The 23536-nt window shown below is 39.5% G+C and overlaps 5 protein-coding genes across 6 annotated transcripts; 3 read left to right on the forward strand and 2 right to left on the reverse strand.

The window, feature by feature from the left end:
- The first annotated feature begins 179 nt into the window (after positions 1–179).
- Positions 180–2632, forward strand: LOC111793435. The gene has a single exon (XM_023675306.1). It carries the CDS (start codon positions 468–470, stop codon positions 2469–2471), a length of 2004 nt encoding a protein of 667 aa, XP_023531074.1. The 5' UTR covers positions 180–467; the 3' UTR covers positions 2472–2632.
- Positions 2633–2693: 61 nt separating this feature from the next.
- Positions 2694–5024, reverse strand: LOC111793436 (AP2-like ethylene-responsive transcription factor At1g16060). The gene is made up of 7 exons (XM_023675307.1): positions 4665–5024; positions 4507–4589; positions 4365–4373; positions 3766–3928; positions 3642–3692; positions 3483–3559; positions 2694–3400 (listed from the first exon to the last, which is right to left on the reverse strand). The coding sequence occupies exons 1-7, from the start codon at positions 4871–4873 to the stop codon at positions 2817–2819; spliced, it is 1176 nt and encodes a 391-aa protein (XP_023531075.1). The 5' UTR covers positions 4874–5024; the 3' UTR covers positions 2694–2816.
- Positions 5025–7130: 2106 nt separating this feature from the next.
- Positions 7131–14083, forward strand: LOC111793993 (FACT complex subunit SSRP1). The gene is made up of 16 exons (XM_023676089.1): positions 7131–7280; positions 7913–8098; positions 8401–8506; positions 8850–8986; positions 9150–9233; positions 9306–9400; positions 9565–9673; positions 9772–9858; positions 9937–10029; positions 10828–11025; positions 11119–11264; positions 11341–11488; positions 12974–13072; positions 13152–13331; positions 13471–13549; positions 13669–14083. The coding sequence occupies exons 1-16, from the start codon at positions 7227–7229 to the stop codon at positions 13794–13796; spliced, it is 1929 nt and encodes a 642-aa protein (XP_023531857.1). The 5' UTR covers positions 7131–7226; the 3' UTR covers positions 13797–14083.
- Positions 14084–14747: 664 nt separating this feature from the next.
- On the reverse strand, positions 14748–16683 carry LOC111793849 (pectate lyase-like). 2 transcript variants are annotated; one of them, XM_023675911.1, is made up of 3 exons: positions 16447–16683; positions 14966–16091; positions 14748–14876 (listed from the first exon to the last, which is right to left on the reverse strand). In XM_023675911.1, exons 1-2 carry the CDS (start codon positions 16644–16646, stop codon positions 14972–14974), a joined length of 1320 nt encoding a protein of 439 aa, XP_023531679.1. In that variant the 5' UTR covers positions 16647–16683; the 3' UTR covers positions 14748–14876; positions 14966–14971. The 2 variants fall into 2 exon arrangements, with proteins under 2 accessions (XP_023531679.1, XP_023531678.1); XM_023675910.1 differs by having other exon boundaries at positions 14748–16091.
- A 3530-nt stretch (positions 16684–20213) lies between these two features.
- LOC111792365 (auxin efflux carrier component 8-like) lies at positions 20214–23482 on the forward strand. Its single transcript, XM_023673772.1, has 5 exons — positions 20214–21031; positions 22005–22179; positions 22248–22491; positions 23003–23079; positions 23147–23482. The coding sequence occupies exons 1-5, from the start codon at positions 20524–20526 to the stop codon at positions 23211–23213; spliced, it is 1071 nt and encodes a 356-aa protein (XP_023529540.1). The 5' UTR covers positions 20214–20523; the 3' UTR covers positions 23214–23482.
- The last annotated feature ends 54 nt before the right edge of the window (positions 23483–23536 follow it).

Raw genomic sequence — 23536 nt, forward strand, 5'->3', positions numbered from 1 at the left:
TGAGGTTGATCGATCGCTCGTAGATCAACTTAATGATGTGATTGATAGAAAATTTAATGTACGAGAAAGTCTCATAAATAATTAAATAAAATTTTAGTCTTTCAAATTAGTTATAAGTAAGATATTATAATATTGAAATTATTATAAATTTGATGTAATTTAATTTTTTGAGGGAAAGAAGAAGAGAAGGCAACATAAAAGATGAAGCGATAATCAAAATTTTGTGGAAATTGGGATGTGTCCTGGTTGACTCGCCGAGAGACATCACTGAATCCGCTCTTCCTCCATACGATCATCATCTCCGCCTTCATCTTCTTCGATTCTCCCTTCAATTCCCTTCAAATGTCTCTCTATTTCAATGGGTTCTCCTCGAAATCCATGACAAAATCCTAATCCGTTCATAATCACATCCATTCCCCTCTCTTCCTCGTTTCCAATCCAATCCAATCCAATCCAAAACCCTAAAAATGCCCACCGCCGCTGCCGCTGCGATCGTCTTCCTGTTCATCATCGCCACCGCCTCCTCCGCTCCGATCCTCGGCCTCGATTCATTTCTCGCTCAGCAATCTCGCTTCGACCCACATGCCTCCAACGACACGTTTCTCTCCCTCTCATCGTCTCTCAAGAAATCCCTCTCTGTTTCTTCTTCTCCTCCTCCTCTCATTCCTTCTTTTATCTCCTCTCTCCTCTCCCTCTCCCTCTCTTTCTCTCTACATGTTCGTCTTGTTGGCGATTTCCCCTCCGATTCATCGACCCATCTCTCCTCTTTCCTCTCTGCCTCTCTCCCTTCTGACCATTTCCATGTAATTACTCCTTTTGATTCGTATCAACACCGTCTTGCCCTTAAGCATTCCCTTCATCTCGACGTATCTCATGCCTCCTCTCTGGCTACCCATCTCTCTGAGATCTTGAAATCTGAAATTGCCAGCATTACTTCTAGCCTCCGATCTTCGCTTCTTGCTGTATCCTATGATTCTGTGGATCGTCTCATAAAGCAGGATTTCGAGAAGGAGAAATCCGGCCAAGGGGTTTATATATATTTGCTTAATTTGGGCTCCCAAGACAAGCCATATGCTTACAAATATGGTGAAGGGGATTCTTCCCCTGGTTTTACCAAGTGTTTGGGAAGCATTTGGAGTGGTGCCGAAAGGTATTTATGGATTGATTTGGGTGCAGGGCCTGTTGATTATGGACCATCTCTGTCTGGAGATGGGGTTCTTCCTAGAGGAGAGTTCCATCCTTTGACGACTTTGCACGGCCGCCCGAAGTCCCAGAAGGCGCTGCTGGCGGATTTGGCTTCGTTGGTTTGGAGTGCTTACCAGGTTCATTTAGTTCCTTCTATGAGAATTCCTATTCCCTTTGAGAGTTCATTGGTTGTTCAATTTGTACACATTTATGGGTCTGAGAGTAATGATGGAGATGAGTTGGATTGGAAGTCTATTGAGAGAACCTTGAATGATGCTGGGTTGTTGTTGGGTGAGCAGTCTTTGAGATTTAAGTCTCATAGGGTAAGCTATGCTAAGTGCCCCATTTGTGCGTTTGCAATATCTCGGTCCACCAATTCGTTTACTTCCCGGTTTTTGTTTGATAACTATACTTTGATTGTGAATGAGTATTTGGATTCTAAGCGATTGCATCAGATTCTGTCTGATTCTGCTGAGGAGTTTAGAAGGGCTGGATTCCCTGAGGATGTGGATATGGCCAGAGTTATTCCCGTTTATGTATTTGATTTGAACTTGAACTCAATCTTGTTGCTTGATCGTTACCATCAATCTGTAGCATTTAACGACATGGTTATTGCTGTGAGGACAAGGAATACACAGACTGTGAGTGATTATAGCTGTAATGGCCGCCATGTATTTACACATACAAGGAATCTTGAGAGGCCACTAGTCGGTTCGATTTTACAGAGTATGTGGGGAGTTTCACCTACCCATTTAGCTTGGAGCTCGAGGCACAACGATACCATAGTCGATTACTCGTGGAGCATCGGGCAAACTCCTTTCGGTCCATTCACAGAGGTTTCCTCCTTATCTTTTGTTCAGAAGGATGCAGCGAAGAGAAATGTTATCTTGACATCATTGAATAATAGTATCACTAGTGCAATTGATGTTCTTAACTCTGTAGCTGCACATGGGGGTGATAGAAATCTGCTAAAATCGAAGCAACGAATGGAGTTCATACAGCGGTGGAACCTTTTCAAATACAAGCTGGACAAAGTGGTGTCTGCAATGTCGCATTTCGACTTCGAGATGGCTTTGTACTACATAAGATCTTCAGATCATGACCTGTACACGCTTCACTCCATCGTCTACAATGCATCCCAAGAACTTGAGGCATCGTTGGTTTGCTTTAAAGACCCTCCATTTCCATGGGGTTCTGTGTCTGTATCTGTAGGAGTTTTCTTTGCTTTCTTGTATGTTTACACAAAGAGAGATAGACTTTTCAAGAGCAAAAGAAAGCAATTTTGATGCTCATTAATGGGTTGCAGGGTATGTATTATCCGACGGCATCTCGTATATGTAATTTCATTGCAGAGATAGATGGAAGCGTTAGGATGTTGCATTCGATCGTATGAAACCGGGTACTTTTTTTTTTATATTTGGCAATATACTCGAGTTCTGGATTATTACTTTTCTATGTTTCTGCAACATTTGAGATTCATGCTGTAGTTGTTTGCTTTAGAACAGAGCTGAATAAAGCAAGAAGTAATTGATTCATTTGTGTCCACAGTTGACAGAATCGAGTTCTTACTTTCATATTAAAATGTTAAATATGATGGTATGAACAAAGTACACACAAAATCAAGCTCTTTTTCAGGATGCTTTGAAGCGATGAAATGAGCCATTTAAGAACGAATGAAGCTCACTTTCTTGCAGCTCTTTGTCGGAGCTGCAAACAAACGTTTCATCTGTAAGTCTATCACAGAAGACGTCTCCAAATTCATCAAACACATTGTCAAGCACAGCTCGAGTCTTTGCTTCTTCTCCATTATCAGCCTCATCCACCGAAAGGTTGGAGTTGGTCTCGATGAGTTTCTTGAAAAATGAAGATCGAAGAAGGAGGTTGAGAGCTGATGGAGAAGATTTAACATAACTGTTGAGAGGAATGCTGCAGCTTTTATGAAGAAGCTCTTGCTTTTGAAGAGAATGGAAGGAATTGTCGTGGTAGTGATGGTTTTGGAAAAGGGAAGTTTCTTCTGCTGGGATGATGGAGCTGGAGTTGCAGAGCTCCTTGAGAGGGTCCGATGTCATATGGGATTCGTTCGGGGTGGCAACGGGTGGCAGCGGAGGTTTCAGCCAGGCCATGTAATTGCTCCAGTCGAAGTTGGTAACTGCATTGATCCCTCGGTATTCAATGGCAGCCATATCGTAAGCTCGAGCAGCTTCCTCTTGAGTGCCTGTGATGGAAGATCAAACAAATCTGTGAGTATAAGTCAAATTTAATTGTTAACTAAGAACTAAGTGTTTAGAATTAGTGACCATAAGTTCCAAGGTAGAGGTACTTGTTCCCATAAACTCTCCCAATTCTTGCTTCCCATCTACCATTGTGATGGTGCCTGCAAACACCCAGATTTCCTTTTGGATGCTTAAACACATTCAAGAAGTTCATCACAGCACAAAAATCAACAAGAACTTCACCTTGCCACTCCTCTATATTTTGACACACCTCTTGAGAATCCACTGCTTTTCCTGAAACAATACAATTTAAGTTAGAACAAAGCCAATTTGATGAACACAGTTAAGATGTTTGATGAATCCAGACCTTCTTAAAGAGGCCAAATACTCCTCCTTTGTCATTGTCTGCATTATCTCAATCTCCTTCTCATAATCTGATATCTGAAAATTAGTGATTGTTGTTACACCCCAGTACTTGAGTGCTGCTAAATCATACGCTCTTGCAGCTGATTCTTCTTCATCATAAGCCCCTATCATATAATCAAAACACATAAACATGTCATCTTTGAGTTTTTTCTTTTTAGGCTTCCTCTCAGTTTTTAAAATGCCTATGTTACGGAGAGGTTTTCACACCCTTATAAGAATGCTTAGTTCCCTTCTCTAACCGATATGAGATCTCACAATCAAAAGTGGACATGAGCCTGTGTGTCAGCAAGGACACTGGTTCTTGAAGAGGGTGAATTGGGGGTCCCACATCAATTGGAAAAAAGAACGAGCGCCAGCGAGGATGCTAGGCCTCGAAAGGGGTGGATTGTAAGATCCCATATCGATTGAAGAAGGGAACGAGTGCTAGTGAGGACCAAGTTCGGTTGGGGAGGAGAACAAAACATTGCTTATAAAGATGTGGAAACTTCTTCTTAGCAACTCCCTAGCAACGGGCTTGAGCCGTTATATAGATATACTCACCGAGATAAACTGGTTCGATCGTCCAAAATTTCAGTTCATCAAAAGGGTCACGAAGATAAGAGGAAAAAAAAGAAAGTATTAGTAAAAGAAGAAAATGGAAGACTGAGAAACAGAGATGTATGAAAAAGTAGAGTTTTTATACCTTGTTTACCCTTCTTCTTTTGTGTCAAGTTCCAAGAAAGCTTATCCCATAAATGAGCTTCAAACCGACCCGTCCATCTATGTCTTCTCATCCCAAACACAAACCCATAAATTTCCATAAGGAACACCAAAATCTCACCCATCATATCAGTTGCTTACCTGCTGACGCCGCGAAATCTTGAGCTCCGCTTCGTTGTGGTGGTCGGAGCTTGATCGGATTGCTGCTTATTTTTAGTTTGATCGATGGCAGAGGCAGTGGAGGGATCTCTCCGCCGTCTCTTGACACGCCTGGTGGCCGGAACTTGGCCTTCCGTCCAACATATTCTTAGATTCTCCTCGTTCTTCAAAATCAAAGCTGGCGCCTCCATTTGTTTCTGGGTTCTTCCCCTCCACCTCTGCAAGTTTCAATCCATTTGAATATAATGTATATATATAATTCATGTTCTTGTACTGTTTTCGAAGCCTGTCTTTTTCAGTTTCTGTTTTATAAGATCAAAACTTGGAAGAACAGCCAAGAATGAATTGTTGGATGATGATATTAATTCTTGTGGGGGAAGGAAGTCCAAAAGAGGAGAGTCGATAATTCCGAAGCAGAGTTGAGACAAGACAAAGAACACCGTTGTCCATATTGTATCTGCCAACGTTATTTCATTATAAAACATAGAATTTCCTCTGTTTCTTTTTGTATCAGCCGGTGAAAGGACTTCTGGTTGTTTAGCTAAAGGTCATAAAAGTGCTTCCAAAATCTTTGGGTTGTTCTGTTTGGATTTTAATGCTAATTTCAAGTGGCTATGTCCGAAGCATGTGTAAGCTCGCTCAAGACCCAATGACCTCTTTGAGACGTGCTCCTCACGCCTTTGAGTGTTGATCTTTGCTGAGAGATTCTCTAAAAGATTAGAATGGAATTGATCGAGAGTGGATTTCTCCGTCTCCAACTTCACTGGGTCAAGGATGGGATCGTGGTAAGGAACTTCTGCCAGTGCTAGCGCCTCTTGAGTCGCCTCTGGTGGAAACACCACTTCCCGTCCGACTTACATGTGTTGACATGAGGCTTCAAGGGTTTGGCTAAAGGTCAAAGTGGTAAAACCCTGAAGGGATCGAACGAGGCCAAAGGCCAATATAGAAACCAATACAATTGATCCAATGAAAATAGCTATAAAGAACGACCCAGACAAGTTAAAGGCCAGCTCGAGCTAAAACGGTTATGATCATCAACGTGATATCAATAACTATCAAGCCGTTACACAATCAAGAGTCTTGAGAAACTTGAAGAGTGTTTGTAACGTGGTAATATTTGTTACACGTCTACAAATTCTCTAGTCTAAGCTGTTCTTAAACTCGATTACTAATTTGAGTGTAAGCGACTTAAGAATACACGGGTGTCAACATCAGTTCCAAGTTTACCCCCAAGCTAAAAGAATGTCTTGTTAAATTTCGTAAAATCCTCAACAACAAGTTTATCCTCTGCTATTTACGCATGAATCGTAATTCAACAGCGACTAACAAACGTTAATTACAATCAATAAAGTTGATTGAAAAAGACATATTTGTCTTGATTTGAGAAGTTTAAGGAAAGCTGGAGAAGCTTGTGTTTTAGTGGGAGGAAGCAACAATGGAGGAAAGTGATGGGTTGTTTTCAGTTGCAGACATGAGTACAGTTACATGAGCAGCTAAAACTTCCTTGTGAACTTCGCAAAAATCTGTGATCTTGTCGGCATCAATGAGAATGATTCTAGTTTGACTCTTCATTTTATGTCTTGTACTTGTGGAAGAAGAAGAAGAAGAAGTCAAAAGCCACACAACATAACACAATTTTGGTCCCTCTCCACTGTCCAAAACTCCATACACTTCCAAATTATGCATGACGATCTTTCCTATGACAAATCACCTTCAAACCATGCTTTACGTTCTATTTCTAACTTCTTTAACTCTGAGATCCCACGTCGGTTGTAGAGGAGAATGTAATATTTTTTTATAAGGGTGTAAAAACTTTTCCCTCATAGGCGCGTGTTAACACCATGAAGCTGACGGCAATACGTAACGGGTTAAAGCAGACAATGTCTGTTAGCGGTGGGTTTGGACGGTTATAAATAGTACCAAAGTTAGACACTGAGTGGCATGCCGGCGAGAACGTTGGGCCCTCGAAATGGGTGGATTATGAGATCTCACATCGGTTGGAGAGGAGAACAAAACATTCTTTTACGAGAATGTGGAAACCTCTTCCTAATATACGCATTTTAAAACTGTGAGGTCGACGACGATACGAAACGAGCCAAAACAAACAATATCTGCTAGCGGTGGACTTGGACTGTTATAAATGATATCAGAGCCAGCAGTGTGCCAATGAAGATGATAGCCCACAAAAGAGATGGATTGAGAGATCCGAAACATGAAAACCTAACCTTTGCTAATAAATGAATATTGGTTTGTTTTATTTATTTATTTATTATTATTATTTGCAAGCAAAATTGAGGATGAAAATTTACTTTTTGAGTGTAATTAAGGCGGTACTCCAGTGCGGGCAAACATACGTTAGAGCCGAAAATCAACCAATTAAAATCAATGTAAAAAAGATTACGATGAGTTTGTAAACACTATATCACCACCGTTTGGCGCCATGAGAGCGGGACTCGCAATTCCTCCCAAACGATTAAAAACCCTTCTCCTCGCATTTCTCTTTCTGCGATTAGCTTGCTTCTGGTTGGTCTCAGGTTTCCAGCCATGGCTGACGGTCAGCTCTACAACAATATCTCTCTCGGCGGTCGTGGAGGCACTGTAAGCTCTCTCTCTCTCTTTCTCTCTTTTGAACGGTAACTTAACTAGGTTTCTTGGTGGAGTTGGATCATTGTATTTAGTATAGATTATGGGCATTGGGATGTTCTTGTGCTTTCCAAACCCTAAGTTTTGAACTATCCCTAGATTCTTTATGTACTTACATGGTAGTTTTGTATTGCAAACTGAAAAGTAATAGGCGGATTTCTTATATTTCTCCACTGTTTGTATCTTTGTGTACCTCCTCGTGGCGCTGCGTGCAAATAGCCAGAATAATTAGTTATTTTCTTGGTGAATTTTTATGGGAAGGGAATGCTGATAATCTATCGCAGGTTTTCTTTAACTTTCCCAAGTTTATAAAATTTGATGCGGCTGTTATCTTTTTCCGAGTGTCATCTGTTGGGAACACGTGGTAAAGAGTTCTATTTCGGACTTTGTAATTTTTTATCCTTCGCATCTCACTAGTTGCATTCGGTGAACTTCTTTATATTGGAGGATACTCAGCAACAAAGGAAGGAAATGAGCTTTAATAGTTACAATTTCTGATTTTGCTGTGTGGGCTTCAGTTCTGTGAAGGTATGGAATGATGAACATGGATTCTAACAATTATCCTCCGTGTATATGTTTTAACGCAGAACCCTGGTCAGCTTAAAACAGATCAAAGAGGTATTCAGTGGAAGAAGCAAGGAGGTGGCAAGGCTGTTGAGCTGGATAAAGAAGACATTATTGGTGTAACATGGATGAAGGTCCCAAGGACAAACCAGTTGGGAATTCGGGTCAAAGATGGATTATATTACAAGTTCATTGGATTCCGCGACCAGGTTTCCTGAATTTCTATAGACCGAAGTTGTTTCAATATTTATTGATTTTGGAATCTGGCTATACACCTCAAGGTGTTAATATCTCATTTACTTTTATGGGGTTATAGTTCAATAAACCATTGCCTTTGGTTAGTGGATAGCTTTTAGATTGGTGCATGTCATCTGTTCACAGCAGTAGCACGAAATGAGATGATTACAAACTAATATTTCAAGAACATTTGTGTTTTTTATGGAGCATTCAATATGTTCTGATTGTAGTTTTTTTCTTCCTTTTTAATTTATTAATTTTTTGGTTAATGCAGGACATTACTAGTTTAACCAAATTTTTCCAAAGTAATTGTGGAATAGCACCAGAGGAAAAACAACTTTCTGTCAGCGGCCGTAATTGGGGTGAAGTTGATTTGAACGGTAAGCATTTTTGCTGCATTCAATCTATCACATGGTGGCTTGTACTTTCTAACTCATCATTTCTTATGGTTAGCAATTTTATATCCAAAGAACTACTTTATTTGCATGTATAAGATCGCAACTGTAGAGATCTAAGAAGATATTAAAAGGATATTAAGAAACCGCTAATCTTGGTTTTAAATTACACTATATTGGCAATTAGCTCTAGCTTACATTTCATTGAATTTTTGTATTTCTAGCATGAGCTGCTATGCAAATGAAATATGATAGCCATCACTCTGTGAACTAGTTTTATGAGGTCAAGTGTGCCTTCTTTTAATTACGTTTGAAACTTATGATGTAGGGAACATGCTTACATTCTTGGTTGGTTCAAAGCAAGCATTTGAAGTGTCTTTAGCTGATGTTGCTCAAACACAACTTCAAGGGAAGAATGATGTTATGTTAGAGTTCCATGTGGACGATACTACAGGAGCTAATGAGGTAAATGGTTATGTTGTCTCTTTCTTGTAAGTAGTTTTTGTTGTTTGTTCCTAACCAAATTGTTGAGCAATATGATATCTAATATCTCAAACTGCAAAGCTTTTCTTTTACATCTGCTTCATTGTGATCTAATACTTTTATCATTATGAATTTATGATCACAGAAAGATTCTCTAATGGAGATAAGTTTTCACATACCAAATACCAATACTCAATTCGTTGGTGATGAAAATCATCCTCCTGCTCAGGTAGGATCATTATCTGTTTCAGACTAGTACGCATATTTTTTGTGGCTGTTTATGAAGTATTGCTTGGTTTAGGTATTTCGTGACAAAATCATGTCCATGGCGGATGTTAGTGCGGGCATTGAGGAAGCTGTGGTCACATTTGAGGGTATTGCTATCCTCACTCCAAGGTAGATATTTATCAAGAGGAAATGTATTCTGTATTCTGCTTGTTATGTGCTGCACATGCATAGAACTATCATAGCATGCACATGTCTCTGGTATTTTTAATACTGGCTTCTTAGATTTTTCCTTTTTCTTAAGGTATTCTAAGGAGATATTTTTTGTTGTATAGGGGTCGGTACAGTGTTGAACTTCACCTCTCTTTCCTGCGGCTCCAAGGACAAGCCAATGACTTCAAAATTCAATACAGTAGTGTTGTTCGGCTTTTTTTACTTCCAAAGGTTTTTCTTCTTCACCTCTATTGACCTATATTTTACACTATCTAGATCAGGCAGTCGATAAGGTATGGAGTCTTGTGTGCTTGTGATGTTTTATGCAGTCCAACCAGCCCCATACTTTTGTTGTCGTGACTCTAGATCCACCAATCCGTAAAGGCCAAACTTTATATCCTCATATTGTTTTGCAGGTATTTGTCACTTCATTTGTTAAGATTTTCCTGCATGTAATTCTTGGGATAACCTTTTATTCTTATGCATCCTTGCAGTTTGAGACTGACTATGTGGTTCAAAGCACCTTGCAAATAGGCGATGAACTTCTCCACACAAAGTTCAAGGACAAGTTGGAACCTTCTTATAAGGTAAACAACTGCTCCTTCCTTTCAAAAAGTAAAACTTCCATACTCTAGATCGAAGGAACAGAAATGCAGACACAATATGAACAGTGGCACATTATTTTGCAGAACCTAGGGTGTGCCGTGGGCACAGCAAAACCAATTGCTAGATACATTTTTTAAACATATATATTATTTTGATACTATACCGAAGGGAAATTTAAACTCAATAAGGCATCTTTATTTTTTATTTTTTAATAAAACCAGTTTTATGTTGCACTAAAAAATTTATTATTTTTGTCCTATATTACTATTTTTATTTTTCTATTTGTAAAAGGTAAATAAACAAATACAAGCTCCTTTGGCGAATTGAAATGATTTTTTAGAATCCCACTGATATGGGGTTTAATCCCTTGCCTTATATATTTCATTATATCAATGAAATATGTGTCTCCATTTTTAAAAATGGATGGGATACTTTAGTCCATTGGTTAATATTTTTTTGTCATATGCTTACAAGTGTCTCACATGAGTTGATTATGAACAAGTGTTTAGAATATGCTCAACAAGTATTGGAGTCTTATTCAGTTTGTTGTACTAGTAAGATGTTACCCAAACTGCTATAGTGTCTGTGCTTCACAGCTACAATCAAGTAGTCAAAGCATAGTGTTCCGTTGATGGACCTGTTCAGCCATACTTTGGCATGTGTTTTATAAGGACATGGATCACATGATTTGTTGTTATATCTACAGCAGTATCTACCAAGGTGTTTAGACTTGCATTGTGAATTCAATGTCTCTCAGTGAATAATTTTGTTGAAAATAGGGGCTGATTCACGAGGTGTTTACCACCATATTGCGTGGTCTATCTGGTGCAAAAATTACCAGACCTGGAAAATTCCGCAGTTGTCAAGATGGTTATGCTGTCAAGTCATCTTTGAAGGCTGAAGATGGTGTCTTGTATCCACTTGAAAAAAGTTTTTTCTTTCTTCCTAAACCTCCCACCCTTCTTCTTCACGATGAGGTATAAGCTCTTGGGATCTTGCATTTTCTCACATCATGTGATAGTTTAATCCAGTGAGTCGCTTATCTTTTTCTTAAAATATTTTTGTAATAGATTGACTATGTTGAATTTGAGAGGCATGCTGCTGGTGGGTCCAATATGCATTACTTTGATCTTCTCATCAGACTGAAAACTGAACAAGAACATCTCTTTAGAAATATCCAGAGGAATGAATACCATAATCTTTTTGACTTTATCAGGTGAGTTTAATTTTCTTTCCTTGTATGTATGGAGGTGGCTTTGATTCCATTTTAACTTATTTGTTCATCCCTGCAGCGGAAAGGGTTTGAAAATCATGAATCTGGGAGATGCCCAGGCTAGAGATGGTGTGGCGGCTGTCCTCCAAGCGGATGATGATGATGCCGTTGATCCACATCTTGAGCGTATTAGAAATGAAGCTGGCGGAGATGAGAGTGATGAAGAGGTAAGCTTTGACCTATTTAGTACCGCAATTTGGATCTCTCTTTCAACAGTTGTTAATACTTTAGGCCTACTGTCTCTTTTATGTAGGAAGCATTAGGATGCTTACTTCACTGCGAGTTAATGTTAGGTGGTTGTGATTATTTAGGCTGTTGAGACTAAGTTAGTTTGGGTGGTAGCAGAGTGTTCTAATGAAGTTGGATGGGGATAAGATTACTAGAAGGGGATGTGTGAGAATAGTAGAGGGAGAGCTCATACCTATTCAAAATTCCAGAACTTTGAACTAACTCTGGCTTTATACAAGCTTAGGGAATTATTTTCTATCCTTTTATTATCAGGCTCAATCAGATCATAATTTTCTACTTGTCCTAGCACGTTTGTTGGATTACAACTATTGATGACTTCATAGATGTGTACCATCGTGGACTGAAGGTTTTACAATTGTTATTTGAAGGTATGGGAAATGAAAAATAGGAAGGACATTGGCAGTTCAAGGGTGTAATCTATTTGTCTCGGGTGTTCTGAGGTTGTAAGGAGAGATTTTGGCCCTTTCATAGAGGCCATCCAATCTTTCATTGGATGAGTGTTCAGTAAATACAGTTCATATGTCTCCCATTGGCCTTCCATCATTATGGACTTCAGTGATTATCCCTTGTTTATCTTTCTTTCGAATTGGAGCCCCTTTTCTCTATTCTTTCTTGTATTCTTCTATTTTTCCTCATTTTCCCTCTTTTTGGCCCGTAGTTTTTTTTTTTTTTTGCCCTTGTGTAGTCTTCCATTCTTTCTCTATGAATTTCGTTCGTTTCATCCAAAAAAGCACAGTTCATATCAGATACTTTCTATTTATTCATGACACATTGATGCTTTTGGATTCCCCTGGCCGTTTTTGGTGGTTAATTTATTATACGTATGCCTCTTGAGCCCAATGGTAGTACATACTGGTTAAATGATCTTTCATTCAGTTGAATTTTTGAAATTTTGGAACTTTTTGCATAATTTTTTTTGCATGATTGCCCAATATTTTGTGGTTAGTACAGAATATTGAAATGATATGAGGTTTCTGAGGATTGGACATACTTTATACAGACGTAGTGTGAGCCATGGATAGGTACTACATGTGAATATCCATTAAAATGTAAATGTCACATGTGATAGATTTACCAAGCATTGCCTCCTATGCATCTAATTTGCAAATTATTTTATTGTCTTTATTGCTACTTTTGCATTACCATGAGTTGAGAGGGTAGTTGCATCATTGCATGCATTCAAGGTAACAGTTGGGTGAGACTGATGCTGAAGCTAATGGTGAATCTTTCTCTGTTCATATTTGCTTCCTGCACGTATGCAATCTTTTTGTATGCATGAAGTTCTGAATTTGTGTCACGTATATATATCATTGTGTTTGAGTAAACTTGTGTGTGTGTAGTTCTTTATATACACCTTTTGGTATTCGTGTCCAACTCTGTATAATATGGAAGCGTTCATGTAGGATTCAGATTTTGTGGTTGAAAAGGATGATGGGGGTTCTCCAACAGATGATTCAGGTGGGGAGGATTCTGACGCTAGTGTAAGTGGAGGTGAAAAAGAGGTGAGCGAATTTTCTCTTTCCTTGAGTTGAATATGTATTTGCATTCTATAATTGTAGCTCACTGAGCTTCCATTTTCAGAAGCCTGGAAAAAAGGAGGCTAAAAAAGATCATTCAGCTTCCAAGCCACCTGCCAAGAAGAAACCTAGGGAAGGGACTGATGATGGTTCAAAGAAGAAAAAGCCTAAAAAGAAAAAGGATCCAAATGCACCAAAGAGAGCAATATCTGGTTTCATGTTCTTCTCTAAGATGGAAAGAGAGGTAATTTTCTCACTTTTATTCTCATTCTCCCCCTTCTTTGTTGCAAAGACGAAACCTAGGTAGGAACCATTTTTATTTTTCCTTTCTGTGTTTATTAATAACAAGAACTAGTTTGCTTACCTGTATCTCCTCATTGCAGAACATAAAGAAAAGCAATCCTGGAATTTCTTTCACGGAATTAGGGCGAGTACTTGGAGATAAGTGGAATAAGATGTCGGGTATGTGTGTCTTTTCAAATTTTTAATTGAGATCTCTTGCATCATTGATCCCAGTATGTCATCTTAAGCTAAGAAATTCACATATTTTTTTAGCTTAACCTTGATCAATTTACTTGCAGCTGAAGAGAAAGAACCGTACGAATCGAAGGCTCGGGATGACAAAATACGATACAAGGAGGAAATCAGTGGCTATAAGAATCCACAGCCAATGAATATAGATTCAGGGAACGAATCTGACAGTGCATAGATGATAGATCAATATCTAGTTCTTTATAGGCATTTTCCTTGAGTTCTTTTTGGTACATCCGCGAAGATCTGTATTGCATTTTTGTGCAACGACTATATAGCTGAATCATTAAATTACATGTACTAGGTTATTGTACCACGTTGTATTAGCATAACATAACTCGGTTGGTTATGGCTTCTGTTGTGTGGATTTATTTTTGAAGCAACAGGAGAGATTGAACAACCTGACTTGGCTGGCTATAAGCTAACACAACCTGGTAAATATTTAGGATTCTTTCTTTACATTGAGTACAACTGATTCATTTGGGTTTCCCATTCAGTAAGAGGTGGAGAATTTAAATTTCTTTAGGGATTCCCTTCTTTTATGGTCTTTGGTTGATGGTACTTTTGGCGCAAAAGCTTACCATTGCCATTTAGGACACTCATGGTTTGTCTTTGCACAATTTAAATGCTAAGTTAAAACAATAAATTTTTTCGGGTTGGGTAACCAAATCCAACCATCTTGAGCTGTCCCGTAATAAAACTTGTTGCTGATACTTTCTTCTTGGTTCCTTCTTCCATAACCCGAGCTTGGAGAAGGAAGAGATAAGAGGCTCTATGAAGAATGTGGTCAGAAATCCATAATAGAGTCCGACCACAACGACCGAATTGATTATCTTCATGCATAAGGATACTAGATCACTTAGTATAAAAGATTTTAAAATTCATTTTATATTGCAATTTCTAGATTATTATATGATATAACCCCCCAATTGAGACATTGTAGAATAGACTAAACTTCTCTTAATATAACCCAATTGATTAATGTATAAGATCCTCTTTTTAAAATACGTAAATAGATGAATAATGGAGAAACCCCATGAAAGAAATAGTAACGAACCCGAGACCCGATAAATGAAAAAAAAAAAAAAAAGTAATATTATAAAGGAAATAGAATTGTGTACATAAAAAGAAAAGAAAGGAAAGTGAATACAATTCACACATACAAATGGTAACAAAAATAATTAAAAAAACAAACATCATCATCTCAAGGCCTTTCCAAAGCCTCACTCCGCCCTTGCTTTATTCTCGAACATCCCATCTGTCACCCATTCAATTTCCAAATCAAATCATAACCCAATCACAATAAAAATGAATTGAATTTAAATGACAAAATGTTTGATTCATCACCATGGCTTAGCATGGGCGCCCCTCATAGCAATTCAGCGACCCCGCAAAGCGCGTAAGCCTTCTAACATAAGTCCCAGGCTTGGCCTTAATCATATCCAACCTGCTGTACGGCCTTCGCTTACTCGAACTCCCCGACTGAACAAAATAAGCACCATTCATCAACAAGTCCCCTTCTGACCTCCACGTCCACGTCTTCCACACACTCTCCGGCGCATAGTTCCTGTTGGTTATCTGCCTAGCAGCCGGGTTTGGCGGCGCTATGAACCTATTCCCTTGGCTTATAATGGTTGGATGTTGGCTCCCACCAATTGCATACATCAACCAATGAGTATAGTCATTATTAACCACATGGAAGAACCCCCATCGGCACCTTGGCATTCGCTGCACCAACCCTTTACCAAAATGGTTAAATGCCACGGTCACTTGCATGATGGAGTCCCCTTGATATGAATCACTTGCACCAAACAGCATCACGTCGTTGTGATGCGTGAAATGGGAGTTTGACACTGTGATAGCTGTGGAGCCTTGGATTGCGTCTATGAGCCCATCTTGGCAGTTTGACATGGAGAGATGGTCCAGCCAAATGTTGGATGACCCAAAGATTGATATGCCATCGCCATCGCTTACGGTTCGTAGGCCCACATGATTGTATGCGTCACGGATCATGCCACCATTGGCTGCCACGATGTGGTGGATGTGTAGGCCGTGGATGATTACATTCCGGGAGAATTGAATGCTTAGACCAGCACCATAGGCTATATGGACATTGGCACCACGTGCATCGATGGTCTTGTGACTTGATATTAATAGCTCTTTTGATAGCTTGATGATCATGCTACGTCCAAATGTGATCCATAATGGTCGTTTTTGAATACATGCGTGTCTTAGGGTTCCGGGTTTAGGGTCTACGAATTCAGTGTCTGATGGGTCGGTTACTTTGTAGTAACGGCCTCTTTTGCCACCGGTGGTTTTTCGGCCAAAACCAAGGACACAAGAGGCTAGCTTCTTGCGGTTTTTGGCCCATTTTTTGTTGCATCTCCAACATCGGTCGATCGGGTTTGTCGCCAAACATGGTCCCTTGTATTTGGCTAAGCCCCTCCTCGTGCTATTGCTTCCCTCAAAAGCTCTATATCGAAAATGAATAAAAAAACATCATTTTGATAACCTCGTTCTTACTACGACACAATAAAAAATAGAAAATTAGAAAATGAAGACAAGGTTTGAAAAAAATTCTAATTTGGTTTCTGTATCATTGGATCATTTTCCTCGTTCGAGAATCTTCTCCCCTCTTCCATTCCGTCCCAAAGAGTGACTGAGACCAATTCAATCATACGGCTTCTCGTTTAATTTTTTCAAAGTCATTGGATCCTTTCCTGATCCTTTCCTTTCCTCTCCTCTTCCATTCGGTTCGGAAGAGCGACCGGGAATTGTATTTAAATAAATGAAATAAAGTAAGAGAGGAGTAAGATGGATGATCATACAAATGAACTTGAAGGTTGAGATGGTTAGTGACATTCATGGGGTCGGGGTTGTAGGCCTCATGAGCCACTTGTTCGGCTGCAACAGCCTTCTTGAGCAAAAAGTCATCATATTCAGCAATGCCAGCTCGGAGAGTTGGCATTAGAACAGCCATTGAAAGCAGCAGAACCATCAAAACCTTAAACCGACAGCCAGCCATCATAGTTGTTTATTGTTGTTGTTGTTGTTGTGTGTGTGTGTGTTTTTTTTTTTTTTGTGTTTTTTTTGGAGGCTCTCTGGGAAAGCAAGCCTTGTTTGGGCTGGTCAAGGTCTCCTAACAAAGCAACCCAGATAGGTTTACACACCCAAACCAAACACAAGACCTTGCCAGACCAAAATGTGTACAAAGCCTCAGTTTTTTCTTTCTTTATTTCTCTAAGCTCCAAACATTGCTTGCCCTGCCTAATCCCCTCATCAATGCCCTTTTTATACGCCACATTTCAGTCATTCTTTTTCCTTTTTTTGAATAACAACCATCTATTCTTTTGCCTCATATGAGGGAACTTCTTCATTCTTAATTTTACTCCTATTTTTAACCACCTTTCTTTTAAAACAACCTTGAGTTGGGTTGGGTTTGTGACATGACTGACCCAAATGGGTTCACAACTTTGAATTGGGTTGGGTTGAAAATTTTCGAATTGGTTGGGTTTGTGACATGACTAACCCAAATGGGTTCACAACTTCGAGTTGGGTTGGGTTGAAAATTTTCGAATTCGTTGGGTTTGGACATGAATGACCCAAATGGGTTGACAACCTCGAGTTGGGTTGAAAATTTTCGAATTGGTTGGGTTGGTAACATGACTGATCCAAATGGGTTCACAACTTTAAGTCGAGTTGGGTTGAAATTTTTTGAATTAGTTGAATTTGTGACATGACTGACTCAAATGGGTTGACAATTTCCAATTGGGTTGGATCGAGTTGATTTGTTCATTTTTTTTTTTAATTTTCTAAAAAAATTAGGTTTATCTTCGACATATGTTGCACTAATAACTAAGATCTCATTAAACTCAAATGCAGTCAAGTTGGGTTGGGTTTAAAACCTTATTTTCAAGTAGTTGGATAAAAAAAAATATATTTTAACTGAACTAGAATTTTCTACTGCACTTTTAGTACGTCCGAGACTCATCAATTGTGACAACTTGAAAATGTACTTTGGGACGTTACTTTGGGAGAGGTCGAATTCCAAACATTTCTCTCGAGTATATCCAATACTAAAAAATGGACGTCACTTTGGGATACATGTGGATAGACGTCCTATCGAAAGGGTTAAAAGGCCGCCAAAAGAGCTAAGAATTTTTTTTTCAGTTTCATTTCTCCGAGAAATCGAGTCTTATAAAAGACGCTACTCTATAAGGGAAGTCCCCAGTCGAGTCTTTGTGAGTTCATCCCAAACAAAGTAAATCCGATTTTGATCAAGAACTCACAACCCTTATATTAGTTATACTGATATCATATTGGCCCGAGCGATATTAATATGAATTAGAATGTTTTAAATCTTTTAAAAACTAATCGCATTATTAATTTGTTTAATGAAATTATATATAATTTTAATTAATTCAAGTGAATTGTCGTCTCCATTGGATTAAATTGGTTCATGACTTTTACTTACAAAATAATTGTACATATATTTATTTTATTCTTCAAAATAATTTTGGGGAGGCTGCCTCGTGGGCTCATACATGTAGGCCATGGGTAAGAAAGTATTACATGTGTTCATTATTATATGTGTTTGTATTCCCTGACCTTAATAGTGAGATTATATTTTTTAAAAATACTCAAGTCATGTGCTCTTCTAGTAAAGACAAGACACCTTTGTAGGTTCACGACGATATCGCAATTAAATACCATGACACATGAACATGGTAGTTACATTTAATTTCATAGATCTTAGATTAATAAGGACATTTTAATTCAATATTTTAGCCTAAAAAGTTATGTCACACTAACTCCTTAGGTTAATAGAAAACAATGGTATATTCTATTTTTATTCCAATGGAGTCACATAAGAAGCTAAGCATAGCACGTAAATACTAATGTATAAGCATAACCAATAACGTGAAATTTGAAGATTTTTTTTAAGTTCAACATCACGTGAGTAGAAGAATTTAAACCTCTTGACCTATGATCGAGGATATATACTTTAACCAATTAAATTATATGCTCGGTTGAAAAAAGCAATATCTTTAACCAAGTGTGAAAAGAAGTGAAAAGCTTATTTTGAGTGGAAACAAGGTGGAGACAGCATAACCCTCCCAAGAACAGTGTTTCATAAACCAATGGACAAAGTGAGTAGCAAAAGATATTGTATGTCACAACATTTGATAGCATAAAGAATTTGAGATGATACCCATTGTTGATATCAGAATTAAATGGAGAATAGCATTTGAAGAACCATTGGGCCACTAGCTTAAAACAATTCTATATCAATGAGATGTTCTTGACTTTGTAATGAGTTGGCAATTTTTCTTGTAATCAATAACACAAAAAAGGGATCAAATTCCAATTGTTGAGCTACTTTTGAGGCTCTATAAGGCCTTGGGCATCATTCTTCAAGGGCTTCCTACAAGTTTTCAAGTCTTTATTGTAAAGAACATTGCAAAACTCACCTAAATTTTGCATTGCACAAAAGGAAATTCCTTCCCATCCCAATTATTCTCAGCTTTTGACCATTTTTAGCAGTCATTCCTTCACACAACTGCATTGAACTGTGCCACTATGATTCCCATTACTTCACTTGCAATGCATTTCTTTATTCCTTTTTCCCACTGCTACAAGATAAACAGACCAGATACAGGCTTTATTATTACAAGAAAACTACCAATATTCTTTCTAGAGGTGTTCGATGACTCGAAAAATTCGATCAATTCAACCTAATTTGTACGGCTTTGGTTGGATTATGAATCTATTTGAGTTGGGTTGAGGTTCAAATAAATGAAAAGTTTATGGATTGTGCTTGGGAGATTCCATATCGGTATCTGTTGGGGAGGAGAACGAAGTATTCTTTATAAGGGTGTGTAAGCCTCTCCCTAGTAAACGTGTTTTAAAAACCTTGAGGGGAATCTCAAGGAGGACTGGTGAGCTTGGTCTGTTACAAAGAGTATCAGAGTCAGACACCGGGCAATGTGCTAGTGAGGAGGCTAAGCACTAAAGAGGGTGAACACGAGGCGGTGTGACAAGAAAGATGCTGAGCCTTGAAGGGGGGTGGATTGGAGGATCCCACATTGATTGGATAACGGAACGAGTGTCAGTAAGGACGCTGGGCACCAAAGGGGAGTGGATTGTGAGATTCCACGTTGGATGGGGAGGAGAACGAAGCATTCCTTATAAGGATGTGGAAACCTCTCCCTAGTAGACGTGTTTTAAAACCTTGAGGGTAAGCCCAAAAAGAAAAGCCTAAAGAGAACAATATCTGCTAGTGGTAGGCTTGGACGGTTACAGTGTTGGTTAATAAATTTCCTTAAAACTAGATTAGATTATCTCAACTCGATCCAATCCAACCCGCGAACACCTCTCTTTCAAAGAACACAAAGAACACGGCAGGAAGAAGTTACAGAGCTATCATGTCAGTCTACTTAGATCTGCTTTATTTAAAGAACTTATAAATCATGAAGCACATGAGCACAAGAATGGTAGAATCTACCTTTAGCTGACAGTGACAAAATGCCCCCACTTCCATAAGTTTACTCCCTCATATTACTGTCACAAGAGGGATTATCTAAAGTTGGTTCACTAAATGTATAGAAAAAAGAAAAAAAAAAATCTCATTTAGTTATGAGTTATACTAAACAATCGAGTTAGGGGTGTAAGTGGGTCGGATCAAGTTTCTCGAAAAACCGACCCAACCGAACATGGTTGGGTCAGGTTGGGTCGGGTTGGGTTCGGGTACTTACGCTCACCTATAAATAAGAGGGCTGAAGGAGAGTGGGCATTCTTGGATGAAGAGGCTTCCAATGAACAGTGGCTGAGAAGCAATGAAGAAAAGCAGAGAAAAGTGGTTTTGTTGAAGGAAAAACTTTGAAACCCCTCAGCTGCTGGTGACCATGATTTCGTTGTCTGATGTGTATCATGTTGTGGCAGCCACAGTCCCTCTGTATGTGGCCATGATATTAGCTTACATATCAGTAAAATGGTGGAAGTTCTTCACAGCAGAGCAATGTTGTGGAATAAACAAGTTTGTGGCGAAATTCTCAATCCCACTGCTATCATTTCAAGTCATTTCAGACAACAATCTCTACAAAATGAACCTGCAATTGATATTGGCTGACTTTGTTCAGAAGATATTAGCTATTGCTCTGATGGGAGCAGTGACTAAAATCACGTCTCGGGGAGGCTTGAACTGGATAATCACAGGGCTTTCTCTGTCCACCATGCCTAATACTCTCATTCTTGGGCTGCCTGTATTGAAGGCCATGTATGGCAGTGAAGCAGATGTGCTTCTTGCCCAGATTGTTGTCTTGCAGAGCGTTGTTTGGTATAATATATTGTTGTTTCTGTTTGAGTTTACTACCACTAAAGCAGCTGCTTTAGCTCCAGCATCAGAAGCCATAGGTAAGGATTGGAATTTGGTTTTTGAATCAAATTATCTCAACTTTTTTAAAAACATGTTTCGTTCTCGTTCTCCTCCTCAACCGATGTGGGATCTCACAATCCACCACTTTTGGGGTCCAGCATCCTCGCTAGCACTCGTTTTCCTCTCCAATTGATGTGGGATCTCACAATCCACCCCTTGGGCCCCTAGTATCCTTGCCGGCACACTGTTCGGTGTCTAGCTCTGATACCAATTGTAACAGCCCTAGACCACCGCTAGTAGATATTGCCCTGTTTCGACTACCTTCCGAGCTTCCCCTCAAGGTTTTTAAAATGCGCCAGTTAGGGAGAGGTTTCTACACCCTTACAAAGAATGATTTGTTCTCCTCCCCAACCGACGTGGAATCTCACAATCCACTGTTAGAAGTCACGGATCTCCACAATGGTATGATATTGTCCACTTTGAGCATAAGCTCTCATGGTTTTGCTTTGGGCTTCCCAAAAAGCTTCATACCAATTGAGATAGTATTCCTCACTTATAAACCCATGATCATTCCCTAAATTAACCAACGTGGGACTCACTCCCAATAATTCTCAACATCCACCCCTGTAGGTCCAGCGTCCTCGTTGGCACTCGTTCCCCCTCTTCAATCAATGTCGTTCCCCTCTCCAATCGATGTGGGATCTCACAATCCACCACTCTTCGGGACCCAGCATCCTCACTGGCACACCACCCGGTGTCTAGCTCTAATACCATTTGTAACGGCTCAAGCTCACCACTAGCAGATATTGTTCTCTTTAGGCTTTCCCTTTTGGATTTCCTTTCAAGGGTTTTAAAACACGTCTATTAGGAAGAGGTTTCCACACTTTTATAAAGAATGCTTCTTTCTCCTCCCAACCAATGTGGGATCTCACAATCCACCCCCTCCAGGACCAGCATTCTCGCTAGCACTAGTTCCCCTCTCCAATTGATGTGCGGGTGTTTATCTTTCAGAAATTGATACAACTGAAGAAGGATTAGCCAAAGAAGAAGGTGAGGAAGCAAGAGACAGCAATGGAAGGAGGCACAAAACCAGGTCCATTCTCTTCACAGTTGCTAGGAAGCTCATCTACAACCCCAACACTCATGCAACAATATTAGGACTCATTTGGGCAAGCATAAGATTCAGGTACACGAAACACAACACCTCTGCTCTCACTTCACTCATGTTTGGGGATGAAACTAACATACTCTCAGGTGGGGAGTAAAACTACCAGAAGTAATAGACCGATCCATAACAATTCTATCAACTGGAGGACTTGGTATGGCCATGTTCAGCTTAGGCCTTTTCATGGGATCACGGACAAGCATCATAGCATGCGGTACAAAGATGACACTGGTAGCCATGGGAATGAAATTCTTAATGGGACCTGCACTTATGGCTGCATCCTCACTTCCTCTAGGCCTCAAGGGCAGATTGCTCCGAGTGGCAATCGTGCAGGTTTGTTTTAATTTGCATTACCAGTTGTGAGATCCCACATCGATTGTGGAGGAGAACGAAACACCTTTGATAAGGGTGCGGAAACCTCCCCCTAGTGGACACGTTTTAAAAACCTTGAGGGAAAGTCTGAAACCTCTCCCAATATCTGTTAGTGGTGGGTCTCGGCCATTACAAATGGTATCAGAGCCAGACATTGGACGATGTGTCAGTAAAGAGGCTGTTCCCTGAAGGGAGTAGACATGAGGCGGTGTGTTAGTAAGGACGCTGGTCTCCGAAGGAGGTGGATTTGGTGGGGTTCCCACATCGATTGGAGAAAGGAACAAGTGTCAGCGAGGACGTTGGGCCCTGAAAGGGGGTGGATTGTGAGATCCCACGTTGGTTGGAGAGGAGAACGGAAACACCCTTTATACGTGGTGGAGCAAACGCGTTTTAAAAACCTTAAAAGAAAGCCTAAAGAGGACCATATCTGCTATCAGGTCGGTTTTGTTTGATTGTTTGTTGTTTGGTACAGGCAGCACTTCCTCAAGGCATTGTTCCATTTGTGTTTGCGAAAGAGTATAATATACACCCAGATGTCTTAAGCACAGGGTAACCCTTCTAACTTTCATCTCTTGGGCTCAACTAGTACTGAAATGGGGCTTTGTTTTGGTGTCAGGGTACTTCTAGGCTTGCTCGTTGCATTGCCAGTAGCATTGGCTTATTACTCCTTGCTATCATTCTAAATCATCAATGCTGCCACGACACGACACGATACGTGGCATCAGAACACAAGAAGTTATTACATCGACGCTAAGCACCAGGACAGACCATGTGCAGATGCATAAAAGAAGTTTTCGAGTTATACATTTTTGTAGCCATTTTTTCCCATTATGGTATACGACTTATGATTTCAAGTTGCCATACTTTTGATCGATACCCGAGCGAACGAACCTTCGCTATCCATGTCTTAGCATTTTTTTTACTCTAAAGACTATAAATTGTTGAAATATCAGTCGGGCTTCGAAGATTCTATCAAAAAACAATATGAAAATGCATGAAAGTTCAA

The sequence above is a fragment of the Cucurbita pepo genome, chromosome LG04, assembly GCF_002806865.2.
Source record: "Cucurbita pepo subsp. pepo cultivar mu-cu-16 chromosome LG04, ASM280686v2, whole genome shotgun sequence".
Taxonomy (NCBI): Eukaryota; Viridiplantae; Streptophyta; class Magnoliopsida; order Cucurbitales; family Cucurbitaceae; genus Cucurbita; species Cucurbita pepo.